The following is a 20,537-nucleotide window of genomic DNA, read 5'->3' as shown; positions in this document are numbered from 1 at the left end:
TTCCCTCATCAACTTATTTATGGACATAGAAAGCTTATAGGAAAAGCAATAAAGGAGAGTAAACTATATAGCCTGTCATTTTCAGTCTATTTTCAAAATAAAATAATTTTACCAGCCCTTAATTTATAGACTGAAATACAACAGGTATATTTAAAATTTTTATATTTCAGAGTAAATGCATAACTGGTTTAAGTGTTGTACATTTGATTCTTCAAGCACAACACAATCATAGGACCTGCTGCTGCTCTTGTTAGAAGCTAAACCTGCATATCATTGTTCCCAAAGATTTATCTCAGATCCATATACGTGGAGTTCTCAAAAAAATTGTTACTGAATGATACTGCAAGACTGATTTTAAGTTCCCCTTCCTCTCAAACTCCTTTTTCAGATATCTATCCACTGAGCAAAAAGAAAAAATAAAATAAAAAACAAAATTGGCTGGGCGCAGTGGCTCACGCCTGTATTACCAGCACTTTGGGAGGCCGAGGTGGGCGGATCACCTGAGGTCAGGAGTTCAAGACCAGCCTGATCAACATGGTGAAACCCTGTCTCTACTAAAAATACAAAAATTAGCCAGGTGTGGTGGTGGGTACATGTAATCCCAACTACTCAGGAGGCTGAGGCAGACGAATCACTTGAACCCAGGAGGTGGAGGGATTGCGCCATTGCACTATAGCCTGGGTGACATGAGCAAAACTCTGTCACAAAGAAAACAACAACACAACAACAACAACAACAAAACAAAATTAAAGAGTCTTTTCTTAATGTTTCCTGTCATTAAAAAGGCTTGTTTCTCCCGTCTTTCTCTTGCTTCCCCTTCTCCTCATGCTCATTCCTAATTCAACTCATCTTTTCTCAAACCCATTGAATGAGACAAGAACGGGGACAGATGATCCACAGACTGAAGAAAATACAGGCTATAAAATGAATCAATCAGCTTAAACAACAAACTTGAACTTTACTCATTATTTTTCAATTTTAATGAAACAGTGAAACTGCCTGAACTCTTGTTCTACAGATTTTGAGTCCACTGTCCACTCACTTCCCTTTGCCCCCAAGGGCATCTGTCCCTTCAGACAGATGTGGTTTAGATACCTGGGGGGCACCATACATGTACAGCACAAGAGGGTCTTGCTTGGGGATCACACACCAAGCTTTCTGCCAAGGTTTTGACTTCTCCATATACTGAAGAAAGCTGCACACCACACTGTTTCCAGATACTTCTGCTGATTCAATCTAGAAAAATATAATGGAAAGAGAGAATTAACACACAACAAATCAGATAGAGAAATATTCACAAAGTACAATGTGTTTATATAAAATGTTTCCCTGGACTGTCCAAAAAAGATTCATTTGCAATTTTTGTTTAAACATTTTAACATGGAAAATATTTAAGCCAATTTTAGCTCTTTATATAACTAGACCTTGAATTTAAAGAGTTAAGTGTTTATTGATTGCTTACTATGTAGGCACTTTTCTTAGCTCAATACATGTCTTATTTAATTTAATCCTCACACCAACACTGAGAAGGTAGTATTTTCATTTTTTCTGAGGCTCAGAGTTTAAATAGCTTTCCCAAGATCACACATTGGCATGCTGGGATTTGAACCCAGGGAGTCTGGATCCAGAGTCTGAACTTTGATCTTCTGCCTCAGCCTCCCAAGTAGCTGGGAGAGAATCTGTAAATTTTTTGTAGAAACAGGGTCTCACTACATTGCCCACACTGGTCTTGAACTCCTGGCCCCAAGCAATCCTCCCACCTTGGCCTCCCAAGTGCTGGGATTACAGGGGTGAGTCACCGTACCCAGAACAGAGCCTGAACTTTTAACGACAATGCTATACCTACTTCAATTAAGAAAGAATATAATAGCAAAAAGGCAAATAGTAACCAGCAATCTTTGTTTGAGTACACCGAATTAAAGACTTTTTCAGTGCAATCAATTTTTGTAGAGTGATATGGTTAGGCCTTGTGTCCCCACCCAAATCTCATCTTGAATTGTAATCCCCATAATCCCCATGTGTCGAGGGAGAGACCTGATAGGAGGTAACTGTATCACAGGGACAGTGTCCCCCATGCTGTTCTCGTGATCGTGAGTTCTCATGAGATCTGATGGTTTTGTAAGTGTCTGACAGTTCTTCCTTCACACACTTGCTCACTCTCGTTTGCCACCATGTAAGATGTGCCTCTTCCCCTTCTGCCGTGATTCTACGTTTTCTGAGGCCTCCCCAGCCATGCAGAACTGAGTCAATTAAGCCTTATTTATTTATTTATTTATTTATTTATTTATTTATTTAGAGATGGAGTCTCGCTCTGTCGCCCAGGCTGGAGTGCAATGGCGCGATCTCAGCTCACTGCAAGCTCCACCTCTCAGGTTCACACCATTCTCCTGCCTCAGCCTCCCGAGTAACTGGGACTACAGGCGCCTGCCACCACACTTGGCTAATTTTTTGTATTTTTAATAGAGATGGGGTTTCACCGTGTTAGCCAGGATGGTCTCGATCTCCTGACCTCGTGATCTGCCTGCCTTGGCCTCCCAAAGTGCTGGGATTACAGGCATGAGCCACCGTGCCCGGCCAAGCCTCCTTTATTTATAAATTACCCAGTCTTGGGTATGTCTTTATAGCAGTGTGAGTACAGACTAATACACAGAGCCATTTAATTTTTCTGTTTTGCCTCCTAATATAAAAATTGTTGGCTAAAAGGCCGGGTGCCGTGGCTCACACGTGTAATCCCAGCACTTTGGGAGGCAGAGGCAGGTAGATTACTTGAGGCCAGGAGTTTGAGACAAGCCTGGCCAACACAGCGAAACTCTGCCTCTACTAAAAAAAAAAAAAAAAAAAAAAAATTAGCCAGGTGTGGTGGCACATGCCTGTAATCCCAGCTACTCAGGAGGCTGAGGCATAAGAATTGCTTGGACTGGGGAGGCAGAGATTGCAGTGAGCTAAGATCGCACCACTGCACTCCAGCCTGGGTGACAGAGCGAGACTCTGTCTAAAAAAAAATACTAAAAAAGGGAACAAAACCATTTAACTAAATGGTAGTCTTTGTTATATGCCTTATGGAAACTAACTGGTTTGCTTCCATTTTCTGTCTCTGAAACCCTTCAGGTAGTGCTACTCAGTGTTATCCATGTCGGTCTCCAGGTCTGCAAATGGTTTTGTTACCAGTTTCTGGTAAGCACACAAAGTAGGAGAAAGTATTAAACTTTTATAACAATTTGAATTTGTGATGATAACCAAGTGCATTATAGTGTATTTTACAAAAACACTGATCTGTGATAGTTCAGGAAAAAAAACTGATGCTTCATCATAGACAATTTTTTTTTTTTTTTGAGACGGAGTTTAGCTCTTGTTGCCTAGGCTGGAGTGCAATGGTTCAATCTTGGCTCACTGCCACCTCCGCCTCCCAGGTTCAAGCGATTCTCCTGCCTCAGCCTCCCAAGTAGCTGGGATTACAGGCACACGCCACCAGGCCCGGCTAATTTTCGTATTTTTAGTAGAATGGGGTTTCACCATGTTGGTCAGGCTGGTCTCGAACTCCTGTCCTCGGGTGATCCACCCGCCTCAGCCTTGGTGCTAGGATTACAGGCGTGAGCCACACCGCACCTGGCCACAGACAATTTTTAAAGCAGCACTGGTTAGCAGAGGATAGCCCACAAGCCAAATCCAGCCTACCAGTTGTTTTTGTATGGCCCATGAGCCAGGGAAAGTTTTTTTTACGCGACCACTTACAATTAATTTGATGATAGGGAACGCTAACTTCAGATTCCAATTAAGTGAAAGGTTATCCTCCCCCAAAGAATTCCATTCTTATTAGTAGATCCTTATTATTATGATTATTAGAGACAGAGTCTCGCCCTGTCACCCAGCCTGGAGTACAATGGCACGATCTCAGCTCACTGCAACCTCCATCTCCCAGGTTCAAGTGATTCTCCTGCCTCAGCCTCCCGAGTAGCTGGGATTACAGGCGCGCACCATTATGCAGGCTAATTTTTGTACTTTTAGCAAAGACGGGGTTTCACCATGTTGACCAGGCTGGTCTCGAACTCCTGACCTTGTGATCCGCCCGCCTCAGCCTCCCAAAATGCTGGGATTACAGGCATGAGCCACTGCGCCCAGCTGATCCATATTATTAAAAAGCCTAAATAAATTTAATTTTAATTTTGTAAAAAAAAATTGTGGAAATTTGTTTTATCTCTTCTTACAAATATGTATGTAATATCCTTGGTTTGGCCTCTTGATCTGCAAAGACTAAAATATTTTCTCTCTGACTCTTTACAGGAAAGTGTGTTGATCACTGTTCTAGGGCATATAACATACTAGTTGGTACAAAATCAGTCTCAAATATGCATTTAAGTTAATGTGTGCATGTACATACTTGTCTCCTACATATGGACTTCATACTATATATTTATTTCATTATATGAGTTGACCTAATAAGTAATTGATTAATTTTTCCCCAAGTATAAGGTTCTCTAAAATACTAGCTAGGGATTTTTCAGAGATACGGCCTGAAGCTGACCCTAAAACCAAGTTCCCCGACTCATTATATTGTGCCAGTCTCATCAGTTGTCACTATTAAGTCTTGAGGCTATGTTCCTGATGTCCAATGATGCATGTCTTTCCATCCTTACTGCCTGAGAAAGCCCCAATTTGGTAGGCCATACGAGTAACATCTATACCCTGGAAGAATGATTTTAGTGTGTGGGGCTACACTTAGCCTCAAATGGACCTTGAAGTTTGTAACCCTTTATCAATGAACAGAAGTGACCTTTGTACACCTGTAAGTGTACAGGTATACTTGTACACTTACACAATGTAATTGCTCAATAAATACTTACTGATTCTTTTGAGATTCTTTTTTTTTTTTGAGATGGAGTCTAGCTCTGTCACCAGGCTGGAGTGCAATGGCGCAATCTTGGCTCACTGCAACCTCCGCCTCCTGGGTTCAAGCGATTCTCCTGCCTCAGCCTCCCAAGTAGCTGGGACTACAGGTGTGTGCCACCACACCCAGCTAATTTTTGTATTTTTAGCAGAGATGGGGTTTCACCATTTGGCCAGGATGGTCTTGATCTCTTGACCTTGTGATCCAACTGCCTCGACTTCCCAAAGTGCTGGGATTACACACATGAGCCACTGCACTCAGCCTCTTTAGAGATTCTTAATAAACCAAGTATGTCTATGATTTTAGATACATAGCATTTTGATCCTGAGCCTATTCTTCTATAGACTTTCCAGGCTACCTTGAACTTACTGCCACAAAGGCCTTATTATATAACCTGTCCCTTATATTGTTAATATCTCTAGATGTAAAACTCATTTCAGATAAGCTGCGTCATAGTTCTCAGGCTTGGGGAGGGGGTCTGAATTTTTTCTAGAACATTAATCAAATTAACTTGGGAGACATTTCAATAATATTTCAAAGTAGTTATCAGATTACCATCACTGGCAATTAAATGACTATAGTAAACTAGATATTTTACTATAATAAGTTGGAGAAGTCTGTCAGGTAATAGCACTTTTATCTAAAGTGGTTTGTAAAGCCAGTATGACGAAATTGAGAGTAAAAGCTTTCCTTTATAGAAAACATACTACAATAATTTGGGTATAAGAAGAGATGCCAATTAATACTGAAATATTTGGCTATAGCTACTGCCACGAAATCAATATATTTCATTCTTAAATGCATGTTGATTTAAATAGCAGCCCCCCTTTTCTATGCAACGAAGCAGAATCCCAAAAGTCAGCAAACTAGAACAAATGCATAAATCTTGCTCATTATACAAATTGTTAAACACTCAAAGAAATAACAAAGATATATTATTTGTATTCCTCATAGCTAAGAGGATTTTATTTCTTCTGTTGTGCACATGTACCCTAAAACTTAAAGTATAATTAAAAAAAAAAAATCTAGGCTGGGGTGCATTGGCTCATGCCTGTAATCCCAGCACTTTGGGAGGCCGAGGCCGGGCAGATCACCTGAGGTCAGAAGTTTGAGACCAGCTGGCCAACATGGGGAAACCCCATTCCTACTAAAAATAGAAAAATTAGCCGGGCATGGTGGTGTGGGCCTGTAATTCCAGCAACTTGGGAGGCTGAGGTCGCAGTGAGCTGAGATCGCACCACTGCACTTCAGCCTGGGTGACAGAGCGAGAGTCCGTTGAAAAAAAAAAAAATCTAAAAGATATCCAATATTTAATATTTCTTACCTCTAAAATTCCTTTTCTTTTCTTTTCTTCACTGTCTGTGAATCCACTTATGATTTGATAACAGTCTTTACAAACTTTGCTCAATTTACCACCATCATATTCAAGTTGAGCTTTGTAGTCGGAGCATTTCCAACAAACCACCTTAAATTTAAAAGAAAAATGAACAGTAATCATATTTAAAGGATATGATTTAAGCAGTAATCAGTCATAGGTAATAATAAATGAGAAAATGTTAAGCATAGAAGGCAGATTTTTGTTAGAAAAGGAACATCCCTATAAACACTAGATGTACGTATCAAGGTGTTTCAACCCTGTTTGTGACCAGCTCTCCTCACTCATCCTTTTCCTGGCCTCTAAAGGTAGAAGACCTTCAAAGACTTTGACTCTTCATACTTTTGGATGTTCGTCAACATTCTTTCCAAACTGCTCACGAACTTCGCTGGTCTCTCTTAGCCCATCTCACCCCTCCTCCCAACCCGGTCCCCTCTCACAGTCCTCGCTATTGCAGGAAATGGGGCAGTCATACAACTGGTCCTGTGTCAGACACATAGGAGTCATCCCCAGAACCTCTTTCGATCTTACCCAAAGATTTTCCATTTTACAAAGTCCCGCTGATTTTCCTTCCTAAATATTTCATAAATCTATTTTTCCACAACTTCCTTATAAGCACCCAAGTCCATGGCGTTTTAGTTTGGCTTCTTTTCTAGGCTTGTGACTGGTCCTTGTAGCATTCTTACTGTTTACAGGCCTCCACTCTTACACCTCCTCCAAGCTATATCTTCCAAACACTGGAGTGACGCCCTCTTAAAAATGCTAATCTGGCTGGGTGTGGTGGTTCACACTTATAATCTCAGCATTTTGGGAGGCCCAGAAGGGCAGATGCCCGAGTCCAGGCGTTCCAGACCAGCCTGGATGGAGATAGTGCTAGTGCAATCCAGCCTGGGTGACAAAGCAAGACCCTGTCTCAAAATAAATAAATAAATAAATAAATAAAAATAAATAAAAAGCTACTCTGATTTATTCCTCCTCTATTTAAAATCTTTCAGACTTTCCTTTGCTCTTGGCTAAAGAACCAACTCCTAATCATGGCCTACAAAGTCCTGCATAATTTGCCCTCTTTCTGGACTCTGTCTTCAGTGACACTGGCTTCTTATAGTTCCCAAAGGCCACGCTCCCTGCCTTTCTCGTCTCTGCTTCACTGAGTTAACTTATGCTCACCCTTCAGATGTTGGCTCAAACTCCAGTTCCTCAAGGAGGACTCCTCCAAACCCCAGGACACAGCATGTCTCCTGTCAGGGTTCTCTGCATTTTCTTTCATAGCACTGATCACAGCTTTTAATTTTATTCTTGTACTATTATTTGATTGTTTATCTCCCTTACAGGGCTGTAAGCTCCAGGAGAGACTGTCTTTGAATGAATGAATATGATGCAAATGTGTATTATTTCTTAGTGATAACTTTTCTCTATTATAGAATAATTGTTTTAAATCTTCTAGTTTAACACATTATCTTCTTGCTTATAGAAGTATATTTTCCCCTCAATTTATAGTAGATAAATTGTATTAAAGAAAATATATTAGTCAAATTTTTGGTGTAGATTTATAGCATTTAAAATTCATGATAAAAATGGTCTACTGTTTGCTCATAATTACAATGAAATTACTCTGGGACTTAGAATTAGACATACCTGTAACTGCAAACTCATACCATCCATTTTGTTTATTTTCAAATCATAGCACAGTATTTTGACAATGCACATGCAAACACATTTTTTCTTTGCTTACTGAAGGCAAGTATGCCAATATCAAAAATCATTTCAAGCAAACTCAATGATAGATTTTTAAAAGTCTTACCCTGATAAAAAAAAGCTGTTTGGGCCAGACATGGTGGCTCATGCTTGTAATCGCAGCACTTTGGGAGGCCAAAGCAGGCAGATCACGAGGTCAGGAGTTCGAGACCAGCCTGGCCAGCATGGTGAAACCCCATCTCTACTAAAAATACAAAAAATTAGCCGGGCATGATGAAGCCCGCCTGTAGTCCCAGCTACTTGGAAGGCTGAGGCAGGAGAATTGCTTGAACCCAGCAGGTGGAGGTTGCAGTGAGCCAAGATCACGCCAGTACACTCCAGCCTGGGTGACAGAGCAAGACTCTGCCTCAAAAAAACAAAACAAAACAAAAAAAACAAAAAGCTGTTTGCTCTCAATTTAATTTTGATCACAAAAGTACTGTAGTGAGTCAAAAATAAGTCTGAGGAAAATAGGAAGAATAAGCTAAAACAACTATCAATAAGAATTGTTGCACTTAAGCACACAAATAATATATTCGCTCATGACACTGTGAACACCTACTGTTCTCTGTGTCTCCCATTCCTTTTAGGAGAAAGGCTATGATCTTTAACTTGGTTTACAAGGCCCTCCAAAAACTGCCACTGCCTCTCTCCAGCTTCATTCCATAGTTTGTTCCTCACTTTTTCCATGTGAAACTCAGATCAATGGCTGACCAAATCATGATCAAACTATGTTAATATGTAGCATTATTACATTTAAATATTAGCAATACAGTTATTAACTTACAATCAGAAACATATTTTTGGATAAGGAACTTGAAACTTCATAAACAACAGGGGAATTTATAAAGTATCAAAGAAGCACAAAAACCAGAAAAATAATTATGTTTTTATAGAAGTTTATATAACTTTTTTGTATTTTTTTGAGATGGGGTCAAGACCTGGGGTCTGTCACCCAGGCACCCAGGCAGTGGTGTGATCTCGGCTCACTGCAGCCTTGACCTCCCGAGCTCAAGCGATCCTCCCACCTCAGCCTCCTGAGTAGCTGGGACTACAGCTGTGTGCTACCACACCGGGCTAATTTTTTTTTTTTTTTTTTTTTTTGACGTAGTCTCACTCTGTTGCCAGGCTGGAGTGCAGTGGCATGATCTCGGCTCACTGCAATCTCCACCTCCTAGGTTCAATCCATTCTCCTGCCTCAGCCTCCTGAGTAGCTGGGATTACACGCACATGCCACCACACCCAGCTAATTTTTGTATTTTTAGTAGAGACGGGGTTTCACCATGTTGGGCAGGTCTTGATCTCCTGACCCTGTGATCCACCTGCCTCGGCCTCCCAAAGTGCTGGGATTACAGGCATGAGCCACTGCGCCCAGCCCATTTTTGTATTTTTGGTAGAGATGGAGTTTCACCATGTTGCCCAGGCTTGTCTCAAATTCCTGGCCTCAAGCAATCCTCCTGCCTCAACCTCCCTCCCAAAGTGCTGGGACTATAGGTGTGAGCTACCATGCCCAGCTGAAGTTTATATAACTTTAAGATATAGAAAGACTATGTAAACAGTCATAATGAAATACATAACCACAATTAAATATGTTTTTGACTCTTGCTGCTGTCGGTACGACAGTCTAGGTAGATACTCTGAGAAGAATTTTGCTATAATACAACTGGATCCTGGACAAAATACAGCAAATAATTGTAATGCTTTGCTTCTTTACATTAAAGTAAGAGAACTTTCCAAGGCCCCCAAACCCAATGAACAAACAAAATAACACACACACAGTAAGCTGAAATTGTAATGGTGAATGAATAGAGCAAACAAAGCTTGGGATGGACAGTGCTGGGATTAGGAGACAGTCCATGGGGCCTGGAGGACACGGGAGAGCTGACCTGAGACTCCGTCATTACGCCAAAACTTATGAAAGGAAGATAATGAACTATACGTCACTCTACGTCATGCCCCACTTTCCTGTTTATCTCAGATCCCAGGAAAAGGCCCAGCTCTCTGGTTATTTTCTCAGCCTCATCCCCAAACCCATTGCTCTGTACATAATTTTTTTTTTAGACGGAGTCTCACTCTGTCGCCCAGGCTGGAGTACAATGGTGCAATCTCGGCTCATCACAACCTCCGCCTCTCGGGTTCAAGCGATTCTCCTGCCTCAGCTGGAATTACAGGCATGCACCACCACGCCCGGCTAATTTTGTATTTTTAGTAGACAAGGGATTTCTCCATGTTGGTCAGGCTGGTCTTGAACTCCCGACCTCAGGAGATCGGCCCGTCTCAGCCTCCCAAAGTGCTGGGATTACAGGTGTGAGCCACTGTGCCTGGCCTCTGTACATAATTTAATCTAGTTCAGTCCCCATCTCCCACTTTCCCCTCCATGCCCTTCCATTGGGACCTTTGGACCTTTCACTCTAGAATCAAACTCTTCCATATCCTCAGGCTCTTTTCTCTAGTGGAGGCCTTTCCCCCCCTCCCACTTCACCTTCTGCCACCTCTGAGACCTCAGGGCTGAGAATTGAGGCTTGTATTCCCTAACTCCTTTCTTGCCTTCAAAAACCCCTGGCAGCTCTGAGGCCCATCACCATCTGGCTCTACCCATCTCCCCTACTGAGTTAGCATCTCCTCATCATCTGCCCCACACCCATTCACTCAGGAATCTCTCACTAACGGATCATAGTTCTCTACTCTACCACAATGTCTGTGGACTTCAACATTCACATGACAAGCCCAACTCTACCGCCTTATATCTCTGCTGCCAGCGCTGTGCAGTCTACCGTAGCTATCCAGTCTCATGGTCACTCCCGGGACTGTGCCACCACCAGAGGGTGAACCATAGCTGGCATGCCAGGTTCACATATCCCATTTTTTTCACCAACATCTCTCTTATTTCTAATTCATTGCCCCCATGATGTCTGCTACCATACATCTCTGAACTTATCGAAATTCTTCTGTCCACTGACCCCGCCACTTTCTCATTAACCATCAGCCTGTTTCCTAGCTTTCCTGCTCTTTTTATCCAATTGAGACTTCTCTTATTCATTAACTCTCTGATGTAAATACTTCCTTTCTCTTCCAGTGTTTTTCTCATTATACTTACTCTGGATAAACCCTGCTATCTGCCTTCGCTGGCCTGAGTTGCTGTATCTTGTTAGAGAAAAATCATTGCCATTAAGTTGACCAGTGTCCCTTTAAATTTATAACTAAATTTCTAACAGGTGCCCAAGTCCACCTTTGTTTCTCTACTAGGCTCACTTTTCTCTGCCCAAAGAAAATCTTCACACTTAGTCCTCTTTCTTGAATCTCCCCATCTCCTCCTCCTTCCCCTTAACTTTCAACTGATGACTCTACTTCATTCTTCAGTGAACATACAGATATTGCACCTAAATGGGGCCAGGTGCGGTGGCTCACGCCTGCAATCCCAGCACTTTGGGAGGCTGAGGTGGGCAGGTCACGAAGTCAGGAGTTCGAGACCAGCCTGGCCAACATGGTGAAACCCCGTCTGTACTAAAGATACAAAAAATTAGCCAGGCGTGGTGGTGCATGCCCGTAATCCCAGCTACTTGGGAGGCTGAGGCAGGAGAATCACTTGAACCCGGGAGGTGGAGGTTGCAATGAGCCAAGATCACACCATTGCACTCCAGCCTGGGCGACAGGGCGAGACTCTGTCTCAAAAAAAAAGAAAAAAAAAATGTATTTAGCCAGGCGTGTACCCAGCACTTTGGGAGGCCGAGGTGGGCAGATCACCTGAGGTCGGGAGTTCAAGACCAGTCTGACCAACATGGAGAAACCCCATCCCTACTAAAAATACAGAAATCAGCCAGGTGTGGTGGCACACGCCTGTAATCCTAGCTACTAGGGAGGCTGAGGCAGGGAATGGCTTGAACCCGGGAGGCAGAGGTTGCGGTGAACCGAGATCGTGTCATTGCACTCCAGCCTGGACAAGAGCAAAACTCTGTCTCAAAAAAACAACAACAAAACAAATAAATAGATATTGTACCTAAACTTCCTCATTTCTCACCACCAGAACAACAAAAACGCCAACTCACCCACATTTATACCCATCTTTTTCTTTTTCCTCTCTGATATAATGGAGGAAGCTTTCCTCTCCCCATCAAAGCCAGAACATCTACTTTGACTGTGGGTTCCATCTATTCTTGTTTCTCATAGACATCCTTTGGCCATTATTTATCTAACGTTCCTCCTCTTACTCATCATGCTCCAGCCTCATGACCTTTGGCAGTCTCATGAATAGACCAAGTTCCTTCTTACCTCAGGGTCTTTGCATATAGACTTTCATTGTCTGAAGTTTTTCCCTGTCTCTATTGATTATTAGCTCTTTCTCAACCCTTTTTTTTTTTTCTGAGATGGAGTTTCACTCTTGCTGCCTAGGCTGGAGTGCAATGGCGCAATCTCAGCTCACTGCAACCTCTGCCTTCTGGGTTCAAGTGATTCTCCTGCCTCAGCCTCCCAAGTAGCTGGGATTACAGGCATGCGCTGCCACGCCTGGCTAATTTTGTATTTTTAGTAAAGACGGGATTTCACCATGTTGGTCAGGCTGGTCTCAAACTCCTGAACTCAGGTGATCTGCCTGCCTCGGGCCTCCCAAAGTGCTGGGATTATAGGCGTGGGCCACTGTGCCCAGCCCCTTTCTCAATCTTTTAAGCATCAACTTAAATACCAACCCCTCAGATAGGTCTCTTTTTCTAACCAAAATTGGTTCCAAATCTTCCTCTGTTACTAATACTGTCCATTTTTAACTGCTCAATTGCTTTTTTATTTCATCTATAGTAATTTGAAATTCTTATTTGTCTGTCTTCTCCATTACAATGTAAGCTCTGTAAAGCCAGGGAACATTTTGTCTAATGTTTTTTCTCCAGGGCCCAGCACAGTCCTCTGCACATAATTGGCACCAAAATAAATTTATTAAGTGATTTGTTGAAAGTCATTTTTTTGTGTGTCCCAAGTTGATGACTTTACATCACTTATATAGTTACTAGCAACCTTAATGATCAAGAAATCTCACTTACATATCCACATGCTCGACAATGATGCCTCCTTCGTGTCAGTGCATTGAAAGGTTCTTTACATTTCATACACATTGTCACTTCATTATCTCGGATCCATCTTGGGGCTCTCTTCCCTAGCTCAGCAGTCTAAAACGGGAAGAAAGATTCAATTTTAATAGAAAAAAACTATAATTTCCTTTTATTATTATTTTTTGAAAGAACTTTAACTATATTGCTCAAACCATGTTCTGAACTATAATCCCAGCACTTTGGGAGGCTGAGGTGGGCGGATCACCTGAAGTCAGTAGTTCGAGACCAGTCTGGCCAACATGGTGAAACCCTCTCTCTACTAAAAATACAAAAATTAGCTGGGCATGGTGGCATGCACCTATAATCCCAGCTACTTGGGAGGCTAAGGCAGGAAAATCACTTGAACCAGGGAGGCGGAGGTTGCAGTGAGCCAAGACTGAGCCACCGCACTCCAGCTTGGGTGACAGAGCAAGACTCTGTTTAAAAAAAGAACAAAAAAAAAAGAATAAGAAAAATTCAAAGAAGTTCAAGTAGAATGAAAAGTCACTCACTATTGTGTTCATCTAAGAAAGAATGAGATTCTGTCTAACCCAGCCAGTTCTGACATTGTAAAGGGAAAAGGTTGGAGAACAAAATGATTAGACAGATCTTCTGCACCTGCAAAGATATGAAAGAGTTTGAAGTTAAGAATTTAACTCAACTCACAGAAACCTCTGAGTGAATGTCATTATCCTTTGCAATTGCATTTCTGAAGGTTTCATGCCTTTGATGAAAAGCATCGATGGTTTCTTGAAGGGCCTAAAGTATAAGTAAAATTCAAAGCACACATTAAAGTTTCTCATATAAACCAATGAATATACTTTATCAAACAAATATCTATGATAGGAATCACTTTGAAAATTAAGTGAACCTGTTCTGATTACTATATATTAAAACACACACAACAATATGTGCACATTTGTATACACAGAGATGTTACTAAAAAACAAAAGTGAAAATAAGCTGGGCGTGGTGGCTCACACCTGTAATCCCAGCACTTTGGGAGACTGAGGCAGGCAGATCGCTTAAGCTCAGGAGTTCGAGATCAGCCTGGGCAGCATGGCAAAACCTCGTCTCTACGAAATACAAAAAAAATTAACCAGACATGGTGGTGCACGCCTATAGTCCCAGCTACTCGAGAGGCTGAGATGCAAGGCTTGCTTGAGCCCAGGCAGAGGCTGCAGTGAGACATGATCACACCACTGCACTCCAGACTGGGTGAGAGTGAGACTCTGCCTCAAAAAAAAAGAAAGAAAAGGAAACAGAAATGAGGCTTACCTTGATCCATTCTTCTTTGTCTTGTGCAGAACTAAAACAAAACAAAATTAAAGTGAATGTAAATAACATTAATGATTCACACTGGGTGAATAAAACTATGCTTTCCTGTTGTTCCAACTTTCTGGAAAATTCAGGGATGTTATGGAAGGAATTATAATAAAAATTAATCTCTGGCAATTAAACAAATAAAATTCTTCTTAAGTAGAGGTTCAGACTATCCACTGACTTTGGTACACATAAAATTTGATGGGGTTAGTTAGGTTTAGCTTCCATTCATATACTGTTTAATAACCATCATTCAGTTAGATATATCAGGTAACTGTATCTATAGCATTACACTGAATATACAACAGCTAATCTTCCAGTTTTCTAAAACACATGAAGGCTACTAAAGGCTACTATTCACAGCCCATCTTAGAAGAGATAATAACTATCTTTGAGAATCTAAAATAACTCCCTAAAGCCTTAGGGAGCTATTTAACATTTCCTTTGATAAACAATTTATTTTCCAGTTCTTAGAAGGCTTTAGGCAATACCAAACCTAACCCCATTTTAGATAAAGAAAAGCATATAAAAATTTTAAATGCCTGTAGGAAGGAGGTTTTACAGATTAATAGACCCCAGTGTTTAGTAATTATCCTTAGAAAACAAATTTCCTTGACTGTAGTCAGGTTTCCTTTTTCCTATAAGGCAAACTTTATTTCCTCTTTCTTGCAGGTAGCTTACGTTGCCGGCTTCTGTCACATACCGCATTTGAAAAATCCTCTTTAGTGGACTCTGAACTGGGTAAGAGCTCCAAATTGAAAAATTCTGAAGAGGATCAAAGAGTGTACTCTGTCTGTATGTGCTTGGTAGAGGGGCTAAGTTGAGTTCCAGCCTGAACGTCACCTGCCTGATTCCTACAGGTATGAAACACGCATGAGACTGGCTGAAGGATTGTTTCTGTGTCACAATCTATCTTTCCAGCAAATTGATTATTGAACACCATGATGTGCCAGGAATGCTGCTGGAATCTGTGTCTGCCAAGTGGAAGCTTCTGCTTATTGTTCACCTGGGGGCTTCAATCTTGCTTCTCAAAAAAAAAAAAAATTTTTTTTAAATTAAAAAACTCTCCCTATTGCTCTGCCTTGCCACCACAGCTCTGTTGCCCTGGAAGCACAGTTATTTGCTAGCTGCTTTTAGCCTTTCAAATGCAGAGAAACCCAACAAGTCTTTATAGCTTTTTGTTTTAGTTTTTAGTTATGGTAGATTTTTTTCCCCTTTATATTTTTATTTCCACTTAGCAATAGAAAACCATAATAGTATTCTGTATATAAAACAGAATACTTTTTATCTTTTTGAAAGTAGAAGAAGAAGCACAAATGTACTTCAGTCTTGAGGCTGACTCATACTTTAGCAAGAAAAGTGGGATCCTTTTTTCCCAGTTAGCTTCAGAATCAAAAATATAAAAGATCTTTCAATATCTCCAAATATATACTCAATTTTTGATTCCACATAATTCCTATGGCACTCTGACTTTCTTGGAACTTCAGTTTGTTCCATTCTTAAAACAGCATGATAGGCTGGGTGCAGTGGCTTAGGCCTGTAATCCCAGCACTTTGGGAGGCCAAGGTGGGTGGATCACCTGAGGTCAGGAGTTTGAGACCAGCCTGGCCAACATGGTGAAACCCCGTCTCTACTAAAAATAAAAAATTAGCTGGGTGTGGCAGCATGTGCCCATAATCCCAGCTACTCTGGGAAGCTGAGGCAGGAGAATTGCTTGAACCTGGGAGGAGGAGGTTGCAGTGAGCCAAGATTGTGCCATTGCACTCCAGCCTGGGTGACAAGAGTAAAACTCTGCCTCAAAAAAGAGCATGATAGATCATACCGAAAGTAATCACTTAATTCGGATCTTCAATATCACCATTTAAGTATAAATATAACTAGAGCAATGAGATTAGGTAAATAAGAAATTTTAGACAGAATAACCATGTTTCCAACAAGAATTGGAAGGCATCTGGTACTGTGTGTTGGAATGTTATAAAGTGATGATTGCCGTACTTACGAAAATTCCTCACCAATTAGCCCCATCTTGATGAGAAAATAGCCCAATTGGCTAAAGGAGGACTGAAAGTATCCGTTCAGGCAAACTAAAAAACCTTAGAAATATCTACCCTGTAGTTATAGACACATCTCTTGGGTTTGCAGATGGAAGTGTGCTGAAATTTCAGAGTCAGCAATGCCTTCATTCTTTCTGCAATGAAAACTATGATGATCAGAACTACTGATGAGGCTGGGCACAGTGGCTCACGCCTGTAATCCCAGCACTTTGGAAGGCCAAGGCGGGTGGATCACCTGAGGTCAGTTTGAGACTAGCCTGGCCAAAATGGCGAAACCCCATCTATACCAAAAATACAAAAGTTAGTCGGGCTTGGTGGCAGGCACCAATAGTCCCAGCTACTCGGGAGGCTGAGGCATGAGAATCGCTTGAACCCAGGGTATGGAGGTTGCTGTGGGCCAAGATTATGCCATTGCACTCCAGCCTGGGCAACAGAGCAAGACTCTGTCTCCAGAAAAAAAAAAAAAAAAAAAGTGTTCCCTGTTGCCAGGGCCAGTAGCTCAGTAAATCAACCACTGAGTAAGGACTCAGTCAAGAGCCTTCAGCAGAGCATCATATATTCTGCCCTTGGGTTTGAGGGGCTAGGGCCCAAACCCACCATGAGGTAGGGAAACAATGACACTCAAAGGCAAGTTTCAAATGCTACCTGCTCCCTAAGGAAAAGGAAGTTCAGTATATATTCTCTGTGGAAAAGCAAATAACTGGCTGTTTCTTCAAACTTTCCCAGCCTGTCCACATTCCAAAACTGTAAATTCACTAATTCTTGGACTCCCTGGGCACAGATTCCTGTTAACATGATTTATTCTCTTTTTAAAATCTGAAATTTCAGCTTTTAGGCAGTTACTAAGTATGAATATCCAGGGTAAATTCACCTGAGCAGCCAGAAACATAAGCTAATGATGGAAAGGAGCAGAAAAACATTCTGAGTCTCCGTGGATTCTGGGATATTGGCACCACTACAGCTAGGCTTGGTTCTTCACCCTCTGCTCTGTGACCTCCTGAAGCATCCAAATTTTGACCAGGCCATGCATTAGAACAATAAATGGATGACTTATTATTATTATTATTATTTTTTTTTTGAGACAAAGTCTCGCTCTGTTGCCCAGGCTGGAGTGCAGCAACAGGATCATGCCTGGCTAATTTTTGTAGTTTTAGGAAAGACGGGGGTTTTGCCATGTTGGCCAGGCTGGTCTAGAACTCCTAATCTCAAGTGATCCTCCCACCTCAGCCTCCCAAAGTGTTGGGATTACAGGCGTGAACCACCAACCCCAGCTTGGATGACTGTTTTCTAAAGCAGGTATTTCAAAACCTGACAGCACTCTGTATTCCAGGGGTTCATGCATGAGGTAGCTATGATCAACTGCAGTGGTTCTCATGGATTTTTATCCTTTAAAAATGGTTATGGGCCAGGTGTGGTGGCTCATGCCTGTAATCTCAGCACTTTGAGAGGCTGAGGCAGACAGATCACCTGAGGTCAGGAGTTAGAGACCAGCCTGGTCAACATGGTGAAACCCTGTCTCCATTAAAAATACAAAAATTAACTCGGGAGGCTGAGGTAGGAGAATGGCGTGAACCTGGGAGGTGGAGCTTGCAGTGAGCCGAGATCAGGGCACTGCGCTCCAGCCTGGGAGACAGAGCGAGACTCCGTTTCAAAATTTAAAAAAAGGGTAGTTTTACCCTTACCACCCTGCCTCTTATGAACATTTCTTTCCATTCAAGTGCCCCTAAGGCCCTAAAATATAGAGTATCTGAAGGACTCAGAGATTAGCATGGAATAATAAGCATCAATAAACATTTGTGGACCAAAAGGGGGGGTGAACGAAGGATTAGGAGAGAACCTTTTACTATAAGTCAAGGTACTGGCTTGATGGCAATAATTTCATCCTCTGAGTACCCTGTATTTCTGAAGAGTTAATCAATTTACTGAATGTTTATTGTCTACAAACCACTGTCCTAGGCACTGTGGAGGAATCAAGAGAGAGAAGACATGACTCCTGCTTTTCAAGAACCTACAGCTCTGCATTTACATCCAACCAGAGTTCCAGAGATCTGTAGCATTCACTTGAGAAAAACCCTCAGAGCCATTCTATTCTAATGATTCATTCTGATGCTTGCTTTTGGAAAGCAGTGTGATAGAAATGGTTCCCTTACCTGGCCTGCAGTTCCAGTGTTCTCTCTTTCCCAGACACCTGGAAAGTATGTGGATATTCTTCATTTTGAGTCTCTACAATTTTCATTCCATCAATGCCAACCCTGGTTCGAACTGTGAATTTAGAGCCTACCAAGCTGAATTTGGGCACACAGTACAGCAACATGTTGTTGAACTGCAAGGAAGGAGAACATATATCAGTAAAGAAAAGAAATAGGGGAAACTGATCAGGTTTTTTTTTTGAGACGCAGTCTCATTCTGTCGCCCAGGCTGGAGTGCAGTGGCGCGACCTTGGCCCATTGCAAGCTCTGCCTCCCGGGTTCACGCCATTCTCCTGCCTCAGCCTCCCGAGTAACTGGGACTACAGGCGCCCACCACCATGTCCAGCTAATTTTTTTTTGTATTTTTAGTAGAGACAGGGTTTCACTGTGTTAGCCAGGATGGTCTCGATCTCCTGACCTCGTGATCTGCCCGCCTCAGCCTCCCAAAGTGCTGGGATTACAGGTGTGAGCCATCGCACCCGGCTGGAAACAGATCAATTTTAAAGGTAGCCCTAGACAAAAATTCTAAGTAATTTCTAGAGAACACAGTACTTCCTGCATGAGAAAAATTATTTACTAAAACACTGAGGTTTATGCTTGTATAAAATATCATATTCTTGCATTTTGAAAAATATATTTCCCATTCATGGCTCATACATATTTTATTGATATTTATGTAAATTAATAATTTTGTACTACTGCACTAAGTAAATTAGTTCAATAAATTCACAACAAATTACTAAGGACCTTTGATATACTGGGAGCTTAATTTCTTAACTTTGTAAGTTCTTAAACACAAGAATTTCTCATCAATGTATCTTAGAGGGCAAGTCTAAAACTAGGTGTTAGAAGAGAGTAATATCTAGCAATTATTATATTTGAGAGAGGGTCTCACTCTATCACCCAGGCTACAGGACTCACTGCAGTCTTTAACTTCTGGGTTCAAGTCATCCTTCTGCCTCAGCCTTCTGAGTAGGTGGGACTATAGAAACACACCACCATGCCCAGCTAGTTTTTCTTAGTAGAGATGAGGTCTTGCTATGTTGCCCAGGCTGGTCTTGAACTCCTGAACTCAAGCAATCCTCCTGCCTTGGCCTCCCAAAGTCCTGGGATTACAGGCGTGAACCACCATGCCCGGCCTCAGTTAAAATTTTTTTTTTGTAGACACAGGGTCTAGCTATGTTGCCCAGCCTGGTATTTAACTCCTGGCCTCAAATAATACTTCCACCTCAGCCTCCCAAAGTGCTGGGATTATAGTGTGAGGCATAGCATCTGGTCGGCAATTTTTTTTTTTTTTTAAACCAGACTGTTTAATGTTAAGCTTTTAAAAAATAGCCTATTTATTAGTTCAAATCTCATTAGAACATGTGAAAAAAAGCTCCAAAAGGTTTTTATCACCATCCATATCATCGTCTGATTAAGGCCACAGCTTGCTTGCTAAGTTTTCCTGTTAACACTTCTTTCCCTCTTCTATCAAGGACTTCTCAGGAGGATATTTGATTGAAGCCGTGAATGTTGCAGGAGCTGCAGAGCCACCAGCACAAGGGACAGAGGTCACACATTCCAGCCACCAACAATAACCAAATTGTTCCTGCAAACTGAGTGACAAATGTAATGGTATGGCATAAAATTTGTGAGTTATCCGATACTTGTCCTCAAGTTGGCTTTATAAGTTCACCACTCATGCTGTTTTATAGAAACAAGTCCATGAATATGAAGGTTCTTAGCATTTGCCATTTGTAGTTATGCTCACATGACAGATTATCTTATAAATGTGTATGTTTCTCCTTCCCTTTCATGCTTTCAGGACTACATCCCCTCTATTATATTCTCCCTAAATGGGACTTCACATTCTAAACTGTCAAAAATCCTATATGAATCTTAAAATAGTTCTGATCACAA

The 20,537-nt window shown here is 41.6% G+C and overlaps 1 protein-coding gene across 9 annotated transcripts in view; it reads right to left on the bottom strand.

The window, feature by feature from the left end:
• The window catches only part of FGD4 (FYVE, RhoGEF and PH domain containing 4), a 242,504-nt gene that overhangs the window by 6,228 nt on the left and 215,739 nt on the right, over positions 1-20,537 (bottom strand). For all 9 annotated transcript variants that reach the window (XM_009247598.4, XM_063711597.1, XM_063711598.1 and 6 more), the window contains 6 exon segments: positions 18,597-18,769; positions 14,348-14,378; positions 13,736-13,828; positions 13,022-13,147; positions 6,210-6,350; positions 1,096-1,236 (listed from right to left, as the gene is read on the bottom strand). In XM_009247598.4, the coding sequence (XP_009245873.2) occupies positions 1,096-1,236; positions 6,210-6,350; positions 13,022-13,147; positions 13,736-13,828; positions 14,348-14,378; positions 18,597-18,769 (705 nt within the window).

Source organism: Pongo abelii, chromosome 10 (assembly GCF_028885655.2).
Source record: "Pongo abelii isolate AG06213 chromosome 10, NHGRI_mPonAbe1-v2.0_pri, whole genome shotgun sequence".
Lineage (NCBI taxonomy): Eukaryota > Metazoa > Chordata > Mammalia > Primates > Hominidae > Pongo > Pongo abelii.
Note: the sequence above shows the minus strand (reverse complement) of the source record. Positions and strands in the feature narration are given on the sequence as shown.